The sequence below is a fragment of the Egretta garzetta genome, unplaced genomic scaffold (genome assembly GCF_000687185.1).
Source record: "Egretta garzetta isolate BGI_Z169 unplaced genomic scaffold, ASM68718v1 scaffold917, whole genome shotgun sequence".
Taxonomy (NCBI): domain Eukaryota; kingdom Metazoa; phylum Chordata; class Aves; order Pelecaniformes; family Ardeidae; genus Egretta; species Egretta garzetta.
Genome location: NW_009260171.1, coordinates 438,844 through 457,498, shown reverse-complemented (window position 1 = coordinate 457,498; position 18,655 = coordinate 438,844). Strand labels below are relative to the sequence as shown.

At 34.2% G+C, this 18,655-nt stretch overlaps 1 protein-coding gene across 1 annotated transcript in view; it reads left to right on the top strand.

Moving 5' to 3' along the window:
• Window positions 1-492: 492 nt before the first annotated feature.
• Window positions 493-18,655, top strand: part of WDR27 (WD repeat domain 27) — a gene marked incomplete at its 5' end in the record, with an annotated part of 227,428 nt that continues 209,265 nt past the window's right edge. Inside the window, 14 exons of the mRNA XM_035897130.1 lie at window positions 493-617; window positions 1,084-1,197; window positions 2,407-2,458; window positions 3,657-3,730; window positions 4,620-4,734; window positions 6,063-6,195; window positions 8,901-9,004; window positions 9,449-9,516; window positions 10,449-10,579; window positions 11,943-12,019; window positions 13,580-13,658; window positions 14,188-14,256; window positions 15,419-15,522; window positions 18,445-18,534. Of these exons, the coding sequence (XP_035753023.1) occupies window positions 493-617; window positions 1,084-1,197; window positions 2,407-2,458; window positions 3,657-3,730; window positions 4,620-4,734; window positions 6,063-6,195; window positions 8,901-9,004; window positions 9,449-9,516; window positions 10,449-10,579; window positions 11,943-12,019; window positions 13,580-13,658; window positions 14,188-14,256; window positions 15,419-15,522; window positions 18,445-18,534 (1,335 nt within the window). The remainder of the gene's footprint in view (window positions 618-1,083; window positions 1,198-2,406; window positions 2,459-3,656; window positions 3,731-4,619; window positions 4,735-6,062; window positions 6,196-8,900; window positions 9,005-9,448; window positions 9,517-10,448; window positions 10,580-11,942; window positions 12,020-13,579; window positions 13,659-14,187; window positions 14,257-15,418; window positions 15,523-18,444; window positions 18,535-18,655) is intronic.

Below are 18,655 nucleotides of genomic sequence, written 5' to 3'. Positions count from 1 at the left end.
GTGTACTTCCTCTTTCAGGCCTTTCCCACAGAATAATTAAAACCAAGAGAAGGGAAATCCCCTTTGCCTGATGGCTGAGTGGCTGGGATATTCTCCTGGAAGAAGCATTTTTCAAACCCCTGTTTTGCTGGGCTTCAGTCAGGATTTCTTGCCCCCAAAATGAACATGGCACATCACCCTACTCCAAAAATCCCGCCCCTGGCAGTCTTCAGTGGAAGTATGATTTGATGGGCACACTCACTATTAGTATCTCAAAGAGTATCAGATCATGTCTAGGCAACAAGGCAGATGGAAGAATCCTTCTGGTGCATAGTTCTGTGTTTTGCTTTCCAAGAGCCTGGTATAATTAAACTATGGGTTGTTCTGTACATCTTCCTGATAGAAACCAGGATAGCTCTGTGGTTAGATAACTGCTGTGCAAAGCTTTTAAGAATCTCACTGCACCAGAGTTTTATGTTTCACTGACTCTCACTAACAATAAAATTACTGCAGGGCTAACACCTCAAGGAATTGTTATAGGAACTCTTTTGGGAATGGTGCTTCATGTAAGATTTAGTCCAGATGATCGACAAGTGGCAGTATGTGCTGGAAATCGGATCTACATGTTAAGTGCAAAGGTGAGATACCATTCTTTGTAGCCATGGTGCTGATATTTCTTTATTTGCTTTCAAATAAAACCATGATACGTAAAAGTCAGAATAATGAAGAAAAAGCATTAATTTTTATTGTATGGTAAAAATAAGTATGAAATAATGCTTGATAATGCATCATATACCGGATAGAAGACTAGATTAAAAAAGTTGAAGTGAAACTATCTCAATAACTTAGAAGAAGAAAACATTCTGAGGACATCTGAAAAATTACTCCCATATCATTCATTCTGAAGAATTAAATGTGTAGTGGTTTTGCCAGCAGGATGATATACAGAGCTGCAGTTTCAATACGAAAAATCTTATTGGAATAATATTTTGAATTAAAATCTGACAATTTTTACCAACAGTTATTAATTATTAAAACATTTAACTGATTGTCATTTTTAGTTTGAAACCTAATCTGTTTTTATTTTGACTTGACTAATCACAGGATGAAGCTATACTAGCTGAATTGGATGGCCACCTGGCTCCAGTGACTGCTGCTGAGTTTTGCACATGGGAGAAAAGTATGCTTATATCAGTGTCAGAAGACAGAACCTTTAAGGCAAGGAAATTGTAGAGCTGCACTTTAAAAAACCATAATTTAGTGAATATGTAAACTTCAATTATTTCCTGAAGATTAAGCAAAAAGCATGTTTGACTTTATAGAGATCAGGACATTGTTTTTAGAGTTGCTTGGGAAATTACTGTAAAAATTAATTACTCGTTTTAAAAATAACAATGCAGGTTTTATATATTCAAAACTTTCTAGAGTGAAGTGTTAACTTTGGTGATTATTATAATCTGGCCAATGGAAATAAAATATTTTTATCAGTTTGGCTGTAACTGAAGTGTTTCAGTATGCTGAACTGAATGAAAGCATTTCATTTTGAGTCTGTTGACGTTGACTGGAATTTTCCTTTTCGGGAATATTATTTTGGGTTATTGCATGCAATGGCTGGGTTACTGCATACTGGTAAGATTTTTTGCAAGACAACTTTTTATATGATGACACTATGGATTGCTGCTGCTGTACATGATGACAATTGAAGACATTTTAGACAGGAAGGGGGAACGAGGAGCCTGAGTGAACCCAGGTGTATCTTCCAGGAGATACTGGGGTGGGTACCTTGATTAGATGCAGCTTAGTCTACTACTGATTGTTCTCTATATGATTCTAAACATAGCCAAACATTTGGTTCTACAAAAATTAAAGTTTGCTATATCAAAGATTGATTTTTTTTTTAATTTAATTTTTATGTAACTCTTTGTTCTGGAGAAAATGTGATTTTGATTTTTGTCCTGGTCTTGGACAAAAAAATTCAAAGATTGAATTGGAATTTTAGGAAATATTAGTAATCCTGACTTTCTGATTGATTGTTTCTTATTTAGTTTATGTTAATCTAATAAATTAAATCAAGGTAAAAATGATTGAAGGAAAAGATCTATATTCTTCATATTAATTTAATGAAGATTGGATAAATTATAAAAAATGCTAATGAATTAGTTGTTCCGGGTTTTTTTTAACTTTGATAAATGTTGGGGCTAAAATGACAATCGAATGAAAATATTTTGCAAGTATTTTCAATAATTTAGTATCAATTAAACAAAGCCCTAGGTAGTTGGAAAAAAGTGCTGAAAAGAATCTACCATATTGCATCATTTTCAATGGCTGCATTTCTCTGTTTTCACCACACGATGGCCGTTGAAGTTTGTGTTTTCCTTAAAGATCTAAGTAGGTGCCTATCTTTACTTTTTTTTTTTTTTCCTAAAGGTGTGGGACTATTCTTCCGGCCAGTTAATTTATCAGTCAGGAGTATTAACAGGTAAGTTTTCTTTTTTATATATGCTTTTTCACAACAAAAAAGTCCTCTCTCTCTAAAAAATAATATATTATTATATATTCTATATATTCTATTCTATACTTCTATTATTATAGAAGTACTTAGTTGATTTAGTGAAAACAGTTCTAGTAGATTAGGTAGTAGTAAACTTATTCTCCTTTAAAGCCAGTAGTAAATATATTTCCCTTTAAAGTGTACTTCTGGGTAGATAGTTTTAGTGTACTTTCATAAACAGCTCTTTTTGTACAGGGTGTGCATGTAGCTGTTGCCATTTACAGAGATATGCAAAAAAGCTCTTTCTTTTTTTTTTTTTTGTGTAAATATAGTTCCACTGTCTGAGTACTATGTGCTTGTTTTCTTTCAAGTTTTGTGTATGACATGGAAGGAACTACTTTAAGTAGACCATATGTAGATTTATTACCAGTGTCTGTAGCTGATGACATATATTAACTTTAGAGGTGAAAGCTACTTTTGTGGAAAGATGAGAGCAAAAGGAGAGAAGAGGAAGAGGGCAAGCATTGTCTCCATTGCAGCACGGAACCCTTGCTCCAATAGCACTTTTCCTACAGGAACCATGTATTTTTCAACAGGACCTTCTCAAGCTCCCTGTTGGTTGCTCCCACTTGTGGTGACAGTGTTAGTGGTGATTGAAGCACACTTTGGGGGCATGAGATGCATGGAGATTGGTTGTTAAACTTTGTGCATTCATATTATTGGATAATTTCATGATGACTAAAAGCCAAAACCACATGGCAGGAAAGGAGAGGAAGAACAGGTTATTCCCTGCTGGCTGCCTGTGGCAATTGCTTCCCTTGAAAACCTGCCCTAATTGCAATATCAGGGTTTGCAGGTGCAAGGCCATGAGAATAATAGCACAGGAACAACAAGGGAAAACTACTGCCACAGGGGCTCTGAAAACCCCTGCCATGGCAGCTTGGGTGAAAGGCTGCAGAAAACCCCTGCCATGGCAGCTTGGGTGAAAGGCAGGCCACAGACCTGCAAATCGGAAGCCCTTAGCAACACAAAGGCTACACCTCATAAAGCACTGTGCAAGCCTAAGAACTGCAGTAAGGGTTTTTTTTTTCACCTTTGTGAATAGGAGGATTCAATTTTGAATCACGTATTTTAATTAAATATCTGATTTGTGTCTACTCTGGGAATGATTTTATCTTTTTTGAAGCAGCATTTCCTTTGCTAAGTTTGCTAATTGATGAAGAAAATAAACAGATTATCACTGGATCTGCTGAGGGACAGGTAAGAATTACCCATTAAGCTTAGTCTCTATGTCAAAACAGTCAACTATTATTAATGTATCTGTCTATAAGAAAGCTTCACAATCTGCATACGTGTTTTGAACTGTTACAACAGCTATTTTGGTAAGCATAACTTAGTGCTTTGAGCATAAGCCACATATGATATATGACACCTCTGTTACAAAACTTTTTCCTGAAAACCCAGAAAGTTTTTAAGAGCGTAATCAGTGATTATGTAAGTGGAGTACACTGAAAGGCTATAAATATATCTGTTTTAAAAGAAAAAAGGTGAAAAATAAGATTGTCATATTTTGGCCAAGGAATGAAACACGTGACAATAAATGGAAGAAACTATGATTTCAGCATGTTGGAATTCTAATCGAAATATGGTAAATGTGAATATGCATTTCACCTCCTCTTCAATTTAATGTTAAGAATATATTTACATGAGATTTTTCCAGCTGTTTTCCTTTAATGTTACCATTCAGTGAATTGTGAAGAAATTTAAAGAATTATCTATAGTGGTGCCTAAAAAGAGAAAGGTATAAATGAAATTCATGTACATGACTCAGCGAGCAATTACATGTAGATTACCTGTGATTTTTAATTCGGGGGAAATAGTCTATGGGGAGTTTTTTTCAGACATATATGTGTGGGAATTAGATGTGCAGTTCAAATTGATAATGGCTGCTTTTGCTAATATTGAATATATCCTTTGATAATCTTAGAAATGCATATAACTGAATTTCTGGTCCAAGGTAAGATTCCAGATACAAAAATTCATTAGTTACATCAACCATTTTAAGTATTGGCCCTTTAGTTTGTATTCATGTAAGCTTCATGTTTAGTGTCAAAAGGTTATTGCAATTGCTTTTTCTTTTTTTTTCCAGCTTTGGATCTTCAGTTTAATCAGTGATCATAATTACCGTTGCGTGGCACATATCAACTTAAAGAAAGAGCAGGAGAAATTCTATAATAAAGTCTGGAAATCTGGAAAAGAAACAGGTAGCACAGTGCTTCTAGAATGCTGTTTATGGCATATTCTAGTTGTTATTGGCTACTGAGTGTGCGCTTTTTATACCACGAGAATTTATTGTAAGTGATAGAGTTATGAGTCTCAGACTGTGGCATGGAATTCTTACTGAAGTTGATATGGAAGTTCGTTATTGGCATTTCTGAAAAGAATTATTTGACATATCTGGAAAGAATTATGCATGTATGTCTGTAATAAACTCTTGGCCAATGTATCTGCTTATAAAACATTGCATGTTGTGAACTATGTTTTTTATTGAATTCATTGCCCAAGGCTTCAGTGAGAACAAAATCAGTGCCTAAAAATTCATCCATTGTCTAAGTGGAGTTACATTTCTCAGTTACCTTTGAAGCTTCCAGGAATTTTTTTTCTTTTCTTTTCTTTTTTAATCCATAGCAGTCCCTCCATGATATGGTATTTCTCTGGCTGTGGTATTTCCAATGGTATAACACAGAGTACTTATTAGTCTTTAAAGGCTGCACTGGTAACCTCAGCAAGGTGATCCCACGTTCCCAAATGAGGCATTCAGCTACCTGCACACTGGCTGAAGTGAGCTGAGGTCCTCCTAAAAGGAAGCAAGAGGGAGCTTTCTTTAGGGAAAGGGAGATCTGGTTTCCCTTGTTTGCTCGTTTTCTGACTTCGGTGGCTGTTGTATTCTTAGCTGCCTAGTGGTACAGCCTCAATAATCCTGAGGTCCTAACCTAATGAGAAAGACTCCTACATTTCTTGTTATTATTGAAAATATATGGATGTCACTTTCACCTTTGGATGTTTGAAAGAGAGTGATGCAGTGTCTATGCCTAGTGGTGAATTTTGTGATAGTAGTTCCTAGGTGTGAACTGTGCCTGCATAACAGATTGGAGACTCCTTGGGAAGATGAAACTGAGGTGGCTTTCCATCTTGTTTTTGTATTATGTTGTAACTTCAGTGTCAAGGGAATTTTCAGGCTAAGTGGAAAAGTGCCCAGCATGTTTAAGGGTTGATGGAATACGGCTTTCAGAGTCACTTTTTGAGATGAATGCACCTAAATTCCCCCAAATACTTTTCAGTCCTTAAGTATGCTCTCTGGATTTTTATCTCTAGGTATTTGAAAGAAGACAGTACTAAAGATAACATAAGAATGAGTAAAGGTATTTAAAGAGGGCTGGCTCTTAGAATAGATCCATCTTTTAAAATAGAAACTTCTTGAGTGTGGTCTCAGTTCATGCTACTTTACTACTTCTAATTCTCTCTTAAATCCTGTCTGTTTCCCTTATTTTGGTGTTTTTTGATAGCTAGTATTGTTGATCGTCTTTCTTAGGTGAAGGGCAAAATACTTCCAAGCTTTGCAAAACAAAGAACATGAGACCAGAAGGATCAGTGGAAACATCATTGCCTATCCTCTTAATTGAACACTGTGACTTTTTAGTACGTTTCCATAAAGAAGAAAACATGTAAGTCCTTTAAAGTACCACCAAGTGTTTGTCTGGAATCTATTCCTAGGAAATCCTATTGGTTCTTGGATTATTTCCACTGCAACTTACTATTTTCTTAAAAATGCAATATGAAAATCAGAGAATGTATTTAGTTATCCGCAAGTTTTTGCAGTCTACTGTTAGGCAGATAATATATGCAAACTGATACAAAGTTAAACCTGATTTCTAGTGTGAAAAATAATTTTATTAAGATGTCATTGGGAGTATCAATTTTAACACCTATTGACACCAGTTGATCAGGGAAGATCCGCTAAAAAAATAATTAAGAAGCCAATTACAATTAAAAACCAAATTTATTTTTAGTTTGTATTCCTAAGGAAATAAGTCTGATGCAGTCACTGTGTGCCTGTGTCAGTTTGCCTTCCAAATTTAAATAACCTTTGACCTACATAACCTGTTCTAGCCCAACTTCTGTCAGAGAGTGAGACATTTCAAAGCATGATGTTTTTATACCTTCCCATGGAATTGGCTGTCCAGGTAGAGGAGAGAGACCTAAATTAATCCTTATATTGCATTTCTTTCCTGAAGAGAAGTTTAACCCTATTATCAGGCACCTGGGGGTCTGTTCAGGATACTGTCATAAGAACTGTCTTATAAAACAACCTGGTTTTGTTGTTATTTGTAATTGTCATTTGGATAAATTTCTCAGCCACATCATGTTTTAGGAAACTCTTGTTCTACCCTTTGCCCTGTAGTGAGTTGTATAGGTATAACTGGTTAATCCTCTGGTTAGATATATAAACAATTTTTTTATAAACAGAGAAGAAAAATATCCAGCAGTCCTGGATCATTTTCTTTGTCTTTATGTTGAACTGAAATAATTATTAAAAGTTATTTTCACAATGCCTACATTTTCAGGACTACCATTAAGAGGAAGGAGGTGGTAATTTTTAAGATTTACATCTCAGACATACTTTAATGGACTGTCAGAAGATTAATTACTACAGTCAGTTAGTCTTATTGCTTGCATAATACCACTCTCAAATCATCAAAACTTTGTCTTCATCAAAACTATAGGTTTGATTTGAACTACAGCACATCTTTAAAGATGGCTAGTTTTCCAGTGATGAAGAATCCACCGTGTCCCTAGTTTTTCCAGCAGCTGACTCATTCCATTTTACTTCTAATCTGAATTACCCTCTTTTCATGTACAGTTATTGGCTTTTAGTATGTTTTTTTTATTCTGATAGTCTAGAACCAGCTACTATCAAGTTCCCTCCTTGCATAGTAAATTATAGTTCATGAACAAGTTATCTCTACTCTTCTGGATAGAATAGTTTGCACCATGTATAAGGCATGTTTTCTGTAATATGCTTTTGGACTTTTTCTGATATTCAATCTCATTTCTTTTCCAATGCCCTGTTTGGACATGGTTGCCTGAAAGGGATCCACAGTAATAGGTTAATTGAAATAATTTTCTGAATTAACATCACTTTCCAATACCCACCTGATATTGCACATCTAAGGACTATTTACCCTTTCAGCTATCGCAGTTAGAGGGTTTTTTTCTGCTTATAAACAGCCATGACCATTAAATTCTTACTATTAATCCAGTTCCACTATCTTTTGTTTTTAGAGTTTTGTACTTGTAAGTATTTTTCTGTTTAATTTTTAAATTACCATGTGTTAGTTTTAGCAGGTGGTTCAGATTTGTCTGAACAACAGATCAATCCCTGATTTACCACTTTTCCTGCATGCAATGAAATGCAGAGCACACAAAAGTATCACAAACCAGAACTGAAACTGTCTTTCCCAGTCTGCTTTTTAAAGTATTTGACTGTTTTGGGGTGGTTTTTTTGTTTGTTTTCTTTATAAAGAAGTATTAAACCACTGTGGTGACCTTTTTTTTGCCAAGTTTTTTTGCTTTATATTTTTCCATACCCTTACTTCAAGTCTTCTGGTCTGACTTTACAAATCAAACCAATGTCTACTCACTCTTATTTGGAAAATCTATTAAAATGTTGATGTCAATTTTTATTTATGGTGGCATCAAAACATTTTTAGTTATGCTTGATAACATTTTTCTTCTGTGAGGGTGTTGACTGAAATTGTAACCAGTTGTTCTGGTCTGTAGTGTTGCAAAGGCTGGATTTCATTACCTAAAAGTGCAATGCTACTGCCACTAAGCACAGACTGAGACAGATATTCCAGGCTTGCCTGGTGGTTTCCCCCTCCCCGCCCTTAGCTTGTACTGTTTTTTCTCTTGTCCTTTAACTATGTACAAACACACCTTAAAATTTCACTGCTTTTTTGTGCTCATATTACAGGTGGTAAAAGTAAGAATATATGTGGATTTGCCTCTTTGAATTTATTCTTTGTGGATACAGTCCTTTTAGAGCATCTCCCAACTGTTATAAATCACAGTAATTTTTGAAGAAAAGTATTTCCTATGCTGTTTTAGACTTGCCATGAGCACTTAGATAAAATCAAGGATTGTGTTCTGTTCTTAGTTTTCAAAACTTCACCAATTTTGATTGAAACTTTTTACTTTGAGCTACAGATTTAAAAAATGCTGTAAATTTAAATTTTTTTTGTCTGGTTTATTATTGTTGTTATACTGGGAATGGGTAACAAGTATTAAAAAACAATTGTTTTGTCTTGTATGGTAGTAAGAAAAACTTCTTTATCATACTCAGATAATTTTTTCTCCTTTTTTTTAATAGATCTTCTGCCCTGAATACTAGCTATTTTTGGATAGGAAGCTCTACTGGCTTTTTAATAATTAATTTGGCAAACTTTGAATTAGAAGCTTTTTTATCTTTCGGAGGTATGATTATAAAATATCTGACTACACCATAATGTGATTCTTTCCTTTGTTATCTGATATAAATAGTATAAGAATTAGTTTGTGAAATTACAGACTACAGTAGAAACTAAGTAGGTTTTTTAAAAGTCTTTTCTAATTCAGTTTTGTATGTTTTTCTTGTATTGATGACATATCAGAAGATGTGGTGGCACTAGATTTCTATAGTGGAGTGGCTAGCAATGAATTTTTATTCGATTTTGCAGTTTATGAGTGTTAAATACAAGGAAAGTTATTCTAGCCCTACTTTGCTATGTGGGGGTAAGCTAGAAAGTTATACACTGAAGACAGTGGGTTATGGTGGTGTCAAATTAGTACAAGTAATTTTTTTTTTTTCCTGTCTCAGCGATAGTTTTTTCTCTTGCAATGCAAATGCAATTTTATAGCACTATGTTCTTTTTGGTAAAGATTACAGTGACCTCAGCATTCGTTTTGCCGGATTGTGTGCATTAGCAAGGAAGGCAGTTAATGGAAAGGTGGGTATGCAGTAAACATTGATTTAATGAATGGTTACATTTCCAGTTATTTTCAGTAAATATTAGTTATGCATTTTATTTACAGATTATTATACACATTTGTTTTGCTTGCTGTGAATTACACAGTAGTTTCTCTGGAGAGGGTTGATTCTTCTTTATGGAATCTACTAGTTTAAATAGCTGGGTAGTTTTAAAGCTCTCACAGTTTGTATACTGTTCAAAGTGATTAATAAGCAAAAGATGAATTGTTTTTTATAGTGTTCAGTGTGTACCTTGAATGTCAGGAATGACCATTAGGGGAACAGAAAGATTCTTTTAAGGGAAAAAAAGATATGAACATTGTTACACCTTGTTTCTTAAACAAATGTTAAGATGAACTGCTTCTGAATCCTTCCAAGAAATCTGTGAAAACTATTTGAGTTGTGAGAAAATGTCTGTGGAAAGTCACTAAAAGTGCTTTTAAGGAAATGAAAGGCAATCTTGTTCGTATACTCCATCTTTGATATTACAGTTTTCCTACAGAACTGAGCTCAATCTTGGGCTTTCTACATATTTAATATAGCAGTGTTTGTTTTAAAGAAGGATTTTGTTCTAAATTCAGTTCATAAGCATGTCTCTGAAATCAATCTTTCTTCCATGTGTGTTTCTTTTCTCACAACTCTTACTGCAGAAATATCTATCGTAGAAGGTATTGGAATTTCTGTGGCTATTAGGTATGCATGTCCGTTAAGACACATATTTAAGCAACATAAGCATCTTTTTGAAGGACAGCATCAACCACTTTAATGCTTTACAAGACTAAACTCATGGATATTTTTGACTAATTTTCATAAATGACACAAAGTTATTTCATTTTCCATTATAAATGCTTCAGTGCTGGAGCTTAAATTATGAAGTAAATGGATTACTATTTTATGGTATAATTGCTGCAGGTTTTATGCTTGATTGCCTCAATGTTTGAAGATATGATTGCTGTGTTGGAAGTTAACATTGCTGCACTGATGAGAACTCAGCAGAGTGATTTTCTGTGTCGAAACAAGAATAGTCTATCAGTTGTTGCCAGGTACAGAATAACTTTAAATGTTTTTTTCCTCTGAGGTGGATTATGCATTTGTTTCCCTGTTGCTGAAGTACAGATGGTTTTATACAGTGCTATTTTTTGACATGGTTTTATATTTCTTGTTTTCCTGACATGCTTTAGTTGTACTGAGTGGGAGAAATCATGTAATCACAGAATGGCTGAGGTTGTAAGATGCCTCTGCAGGTCATCTTGTCCAACTGCCCTGTGCAGGCAGGGCCATATAGTGCCAGTTGCCCAGCACTATGTTCAAATGGCTTTTGAATATCTCCAAGGAGGGAGACACCACAACCTTGCTGGGCAACCTGTGCCAGTGCTCAGTTACCCTCACACTAAAAAAGTGTTTCCTGGTGTTCAGACAGAACCTCCTGTATTTCAATTTTTGCCCATTGCCTCTTATCCTGTCACTGGGAACCGGGCACAGAGCCTGGCTCTGTATTCCTTACAGCCATATACTGGTGCATAGGGTTGTTCCTTCCCAGGTGCAGGACTTTGCCCTTCCCTTTGTTGAACTTCATGAGGTTGCTGTCAGCCCATTTCTTCAGCCTGTGGATGTCTGGATGGCAGCACAACCTTCTGGTGTATCAGACACTCCCTCTCAGCTTTGTGTCATCAGCAAACATGGTGAAGGTACACTCTGCTCCTTCATCCAGGTTATTAATGCAGATGTTGAATGGAACTGGACCCAGTATTGATGCCTGGGGTACTCCACTAGTTACTGTCCTCCAGGTAGATCATGTGCCACTGATCATCACTGTCTGGGCCTGGCTGTTCAGCTGGTTTTCAGTCCAGCTCACTGTGTGCTTATCCAGCCCATACTTCATCAGCTTCTACATGAGGATCTTATGGGAGACAGTGTCAAAAGCCTTACTGAAGTCACAGTAGACAATATCCACTTCTCTCCCTGTTATCTACCAAGTCAGTCATTTTATCATAGAAGTTTAGCACGTGGATCAAGCATGACTTGCCCTTGGTGAATCCATGCTGACTACTGTTTTCTTGTCCTTTATGTGCCTGTAAATGATTTCCAGGAAAACACTGATAACCCCCCCCCTACAATATACACTGAAGATGATACAGTAATGTTAATTTTCACGGAAATGGGATTTATCATGTAAATGCAATAGTCTGTGAATCTTCTCAGGTACAAGGCTTGTCTGTGCTGCTGGGTATCTGGGCTGATAACCAATCCACTATGCCTGATGTGTATTTATGGAAATCTCACTGTCTGCATGTGTGTATATATGTGTGATACAAAATAGCTAAAAAGAAGTTTTGACACCTTTTCCTAATTTGATGCTTTTGTCCATTGTATTGATTGATTTTTGTTCTTGGTTTTATAACTTAGGTGTTCTTTATTGACAAATTCTCCATTGTGTAAAGTTTTAAAGAAAACCATGAAAGAACCTTCTACTAAAACACTTAGTAAGTGTAAACCAACTTGAAATGAAATAATTATGTTATATTTTTCATAATAGTAACTGACTTGCAACTGGCTGGTACTTAATACAATCAATATATCAATTTCTGTTTTAAATACATATTGCATGATATTTTTATTTTAGTAGGAAAATCTTATACTTCTAGTAGTATTTCATAGCCTACATATGTTTTTGTAGTGAAAATGATGGTAACATAGTATTTTTCTTCTTTTAAAATGAATCCTCTGGGAACTTTCAGTGAATTTTAAAAGAGTTAAAGAGTGTAGAATGTTTACATTTTTTATAATTATTTCTTTTTCTATAGCATGCCATATATTTTTCTGTATAATTTGCCACTTCTTAACTTTGGTTACCTGTTTTGATTAATTTTATTGTCCTGAATAGTCTTTTGTGAGTACCTGCAAGTTTAGGAAGTTAATTTTTGCCTCAACATCCTACCGTTTAAAACAAAAAAGGTCTGACTTCCGCTTACTGCTGAAGCAGTTGTAGTTTCTTTGCTTAGCAATAGTAAAGCAAAGTGCAAAATATGCCTACAAAATAATTTCTTCATCATCACGTTTTCTTTAGGAAAGATATAAAAATACCGTGGGGTGTAGACATGTAGAAATAATCTATTTTTACTCTATGGATTTCCTTGTTGGACCTCTTGGAATGTCAAAGGTTATATTTTTAGTGTTGTGTGATATTCTGAGAATGCATTTAGCTAGAATTCCAGGCTGCTTCGGACACCCAGCACTGATGCCTGTACTACTCTTGCTGACACCTCACACTCAGACAGATTAGGTGATCTAAGGAAATCCTATGGCCTCCTATGGCAAGTGGTACTGGGAGCTTCCCAGGAAGAACCCTTTTCTGTCTCATCACTACATAAAGAGAAAGGATAGCTGATGGGAGTTGAAGGAGCTTCTATCTTCAGCATAGGTAAATGTGCCCATGTGATCACTCCCAATGCCCCTGAAGTTTTTCCCTGGGAACACCAACAAGATTTCATCCTTTACACCATTTATTTCATTAGCTTGTTTCTGCTGATGTGAAATGCTAATATTTAGTTTTGGGCTGGAGACTAACCTTCAGGTTTCTCAGTACAGCAGTGTGAATACAGACATTATTAATGGCTTAAGCCACATGAAAACCCAAACATTTATGTGTACTCACCAGCCAGTTTGTTAATGATCTTTAGATACATTCCATCTTCCAAATATCAGGTGTGACTATATTATAGCTAGTGCATATAAAGTCTAAGCATAAAATAGGCAACTGCAAAACACATTTGTGAATGAATGATGAAAAAATTTCCTCAGAACAATATTCTTGTTAATTCAAAATTTAAAGAAGTTCCTATTCATGGATATTATTGGAAGAGAGTTCATATTTCTTTCCTTTTCTCAGTAATCATTTTAGAGTGATTGGTCATAAATGTGTTTTGTAAAATAAGGAGACATCAAATATTTGTACTGTGCTAGCTTAACTATGTATCTACCTTAACTGTAGAAATACAATGTTAAAAAAACATTTTCATGAAAATTAAATTATTTTGCTATAGGAGTGAAAAGCATGGTGAAAGATCAGCCATTAGTTTTCCATAATAAAATTAAGTCATCAGGTTATACAGCAGCACCACAGTGAGTAGATACAGTACTATTTTGTCTGTTTCATTGGTGTGTGATATTTTGTCACATAATAGAGCCATGTAGTCTCATGACTGTGAAATTAAGCACGCGTGAAATACATCTATGATTTTATCAAACAATTTAAAAAATATGTTGTAGAACCAAATTTTCAGTTTCTGGTCAGCGTTCAACTTCCTTTCAAAATCTATATTAAGCATCCTGTCGCTTCCATATGATTAAACTCTTCTTGTTTCTTCAGCTTGCAGAAAGAAATGTCTGAGAACTTTATATGAATGGATTTTGACATTCAGAATGCATGATCCAAAAAAGAACGTGCAGAAAGCAAAATTTAGTTGCAAACTTGAGCATTCAATCATTAGAAAGTTATCTGGTCATCAATGTGTACATTATCTTACTTACTGATGTTACTAGTAGACATAAGTAATAAGAAGGAAGTGGGATTTTTTTTATTTGAAATAAACTATTTCCCTCATGCAACATCTAATGCTTCATATAGGAGAGTCTGTGTTCTTTCCTGTAGAATGACCATGTTTTCTCCAAATATTCTGAAGAAAAATGGGCTATCAAAGTGGAAGACCAGTTGTAAACGGTAGGTAATCTAGCAACTCCATTAGAGGAGGAACAAATTAAAAAATTTCTATTGGAAATACAGTTTGTAGCTGCTTTTCTCATTGGAACTTTTTAGTTAGGACTATCACTGGAACTAAAAGCCATTGTAAATTTGCTATTAAATGACTGCAGAAAGTGATTCAGATTGTCACACTATCAATTACATTTGAGTAAGTTTTGCATACAAAAGAAAATATACACATCTATTTTCTTAGATTTTTGTTGCTAGAAAGAAGAACAGGTGCTAAATATGGTTGGAGGCATAGCTGCAACATGTTCTTAAGCTGCAATTCTAGTCAGAAAAATAACTGAATGTGGCAGAGTGAGATTGAGATTTCAGATCATGTGCCTCATTTACCCCTAAAATAATGTTATCTTAAGCTAATGCAAGCTTACTCTAATGGATTTAAACAGAGTATACAAATGGTACAATTTGACCAGTGGATTCATCATCACTGTGGACACAAAACCCAAACTTTTTTTAGAGCTGGCACTTTCTTGTTAATTGGTGTGGCAATGTTAAATGGGGATATTATGTACGTATTTTCTTTTAGTATTAATATAGATTCTTTGTTCTATGTAATACAAACATAAAAGTAAAGAATGATTAATGCCATCATTTTTCTCTTTTTTAAAAAACTGTTTCTTAAAAACTTAATAGCTCAAGGCTAAGTTTTGTAATCCTTGCACACATAGGCAAGCCTTTAGATGAGATTAAGCTACTTAGCGCTTTAAGTTTGTGTGTGGGGGGTAGTATCTTGTTAAATAGATGACCAATGTAATTCTTATTTTTACATATGGAGATATTTTTCATATTGCTTATTGTCACAACAAGGTAGAGTTTGCATTCTTTAAATACTTTTATTAGATAGGTATGCAGCTGAAGTTTGATTTTATGTACAAGTCCATGTTAATGCTTGATCTCATGAATTCATAATATTTGTTGATAAGAATAATTTAAATATGACAATTTAAAATTAATTCTGCCTCTTATACTGGATTTAACATACATTTTCCAGGAATTATTTATGTAACAATATTTAGAATAGCTCCCAAAGCATGCTTATTTCAAAAATGAAATTAAAATGTAGTGGGGTTAGATGTCTTAATATTTTCCTCTCTTTCTTTTTTCTTCTTTGAAGTACAAATAAAGAATATCCCTTGGAAAGTTCTCCTCCAATCAAATATGAGAAAGAGATATCTGTTACTTGTAAACCAACCCCAATATATTGCATTCAGTATTCTGGTATGTACAGGCTTTATAAAATGTACAATCGTGCCAGTGTGCAGAAAGAAAAACAAAATTTGTGTGACAAGGTTTATTAAGGCCATGGATTTACTAGGTAAATTCCCAGAAAAGTTCTGGCAATACCATGTACTCTTAGGTCATAATTTTTTAACTTGCAAACCCATGCAAGCTGCTAACACGTGAAAAAGGTTTCTAATTCTTCTCTGATTTTACATCTTGTTTCCTTTTGTGCTTAGTCTATGACTTTCCCACTACAACTTGAAAATTACTAGTCTAACAATTTCTTTCACTAAGGAATTTATTTTCTGAGACATTTACTTAATGTCATTAGGGTATATTAAAAGTTGAGGTTCTGTTTCAAAAGAATCTGAATACTCCTAAATCTTATGTAAGATTATTCAGTTTTTATATGTTAAAATATAAAGAAAGAATACTTGCATATAATCCAAAGAAGGATAGTTTTCTTAACTGCTTTGGAGAAGTGAGTCTTCTAGTAATTTCCAATCCATATAAATATTATTATACAGAAACTGCTTCTTAGATTAGCAAACAAATGTATTACCAAGTATATAATTATCTCAATGTACACTCTGCAAACCACAATATTTTTAAACTATTTTAAAATGTATATCTTTATAAATATTTTGGGACAAGAGCAACTTTCATCTTCAATAAATAAAACCAATTAGATGCAATCAGAAACTTTTCTAAAACATATTCCAGCCATAAGTGTTCCCTAGAGAGTGGGAAGGAATTATTTTTATGGCTCCTGAAAGAAACCAGTTGCAGAGAGCTTGTTTCTTGGAATGTTATGTGAACTTAAAAGCAAAGGTTGTTTTTTAGCAAAGAAAAGCATCACTGTAGTTTTGATAATGCATTTTAAGTATAAAACCTCTTTTATTTTGAGGAAGGAACATCTTTCTCTGTTTCTCTCTGTCTCTCTCTCACACACACATGCACGCAAGCTTAAACAACCATACTTTAGCAAAACAAGGTTTAACAAAAACTACAGAGGTTTGTTTTTTTTTTTCTTGGAGTAAAAAAAATGATATTACTAGTAAAGAGGTGTTCTGTTATTGTTGTAGTCTATGTTGACCAGATGGTTCCCAGTTTTACAATGTATTTTCTGTTGCAAATTTGTAACTTGGAATTGCAGCTTGTAACAATCTTTCAAGTGGTCTTTATAAAGTATGAATCACAATAATTAATACTTATGTGCATCTACATAGTAGACTTATGTACAGTTAACTTACATTAAATGTACATAGTAGAAAGAAAATTAAATAGAAAACTTAAGTAAACTTAAGAGGTTGTAAAGTTGCATTAATGAGTTAATGCAAACATTCTTAGATTTATTAAACATCTTTTTTGTAGTATTGGAGGTATTACGAGTTATGACTTTTTACTCTGTTAGAAAACAGTTTTTTTCAGGATTTGAGATTATGTTCCATTAAATAAGCCTCCAAAATTCTATGCAAAATTATTTCTCCCATTCTGTATGCACAAGAAGGTTTAAGTATTATTAATTATGTGTGTGTGACTTACCGTATATCACTTACCTGATATACTTACCAATCATCTTGCATGCTGAAAATGCATACTGTCAGAACTTTAGGAAAGGGAGAAGAAACCTGTAGAAGAGCTCAAAGACTTTGATACCTTTGGGTATGCATTTTCTGGAATATTTTATCCAGGACTACTTATATTATTTTTGTGATGAAAATCTTTCTTTGGGATGAAAATAATTCTTTAGTATGTGCAATTACTAGGATTTGGAGAAAAAGTCAGCTGAAATATTGCTTGTCAGATAAAGTAAAAAATATTTTTATAAAGTAGTTCTTTGCCAGTTTAGTATACTGATGCATTTAATAACTGATAACAGAAAAATGATTCTGGAGTACCTCTTCTTAACATATACATCTACCCCATTGTTTGTCCCATTTAAAATTCACTTTTAGTAGATGACTCTCAGAGATTAGAAATACGGATCTCTTATCTGTTCCTATTGCCATGATTAATCTAGGAAGAAAATGTGTTGTAGAGTGTAGCATTCTGAACCTGCAATATGGATGGTACTTGAACAGTGGATAGCAGTGGGTATTGTTGGTGAAGTCAAGCATGATTTATATTCCTTCTCCCTTTGTAAAGGTGCTCAGGAGCTTTATGAAGGGGTTGTTCTGGTGGTACCTCTTTTAAAAGCACTTTTCACAGTGAACCTAGTAGTGTTGATTTGAATTCTGCACTTAATTTCCTTACTTTCTCTCACTGTGATCTCTTTCTCCATCCTCCCTTATTTTTTCCCATTTGTCTGCTCTTTATGATTTCATTTTTTTCAGGAAAAGTTTTTGAGCAAACAGTTAAATTTCACAAATCGCTGCCATTAGGTAGATATTAAGGGAGTCTATGCAGTCATTGTGTGCCCCTGCTGATTACCAATACAAATTAACAACCTGACTGCACTTAGATAGTTTTTAGGATTACCTTATGAAGGAAGTTTATAATCTTTAAGAAATGATCCAGAATGATTAGTATGTGCTTTTTATTCTAATATATAAGAAAAGGTTGTGTAGCTTTAATAAGAAGATACAAAAAAATGAGTGTAAAGAAGCTGATATAAATGACTTCTAAACATTTCTGCACTTAAATTGTGTAGCACCTTTTCTGTGAAAAGTGAATTTCTGCCTTACGATGAACAACTGTTTTGAGAATATGTCAGGACAAGAATTAATCGTTCACAAATTCCTACCAAATTCTGCAATATGACTTTGTGATGTTCATGCAAAATATGTTAAATATATGAAATTAATACCTGATGTGTGTTTTGTTGTAGCGACATACATGATTTTTATGATTAAAAGAAACAGCATATTAGGTCCTTGTTGCTTTCAAATATAAATCATTAGACACTCTTCTTTACAGGGGATGGAGAGATGCTGGCTTGTGGCCTGGCTGACAAGACTGTACTGGTATTCAATTCCAATCTCACTGATACATATAATGTTTTTTCAGGTAAATTTATAAATTATATTATTAAAGAAATAATGAGTTTAACATAATATTGCATAGTAATTAAAAAATTCCATTTACATCACCTTGAGAAGTATGGGGGAGAGGGGATACTGCAGATTCA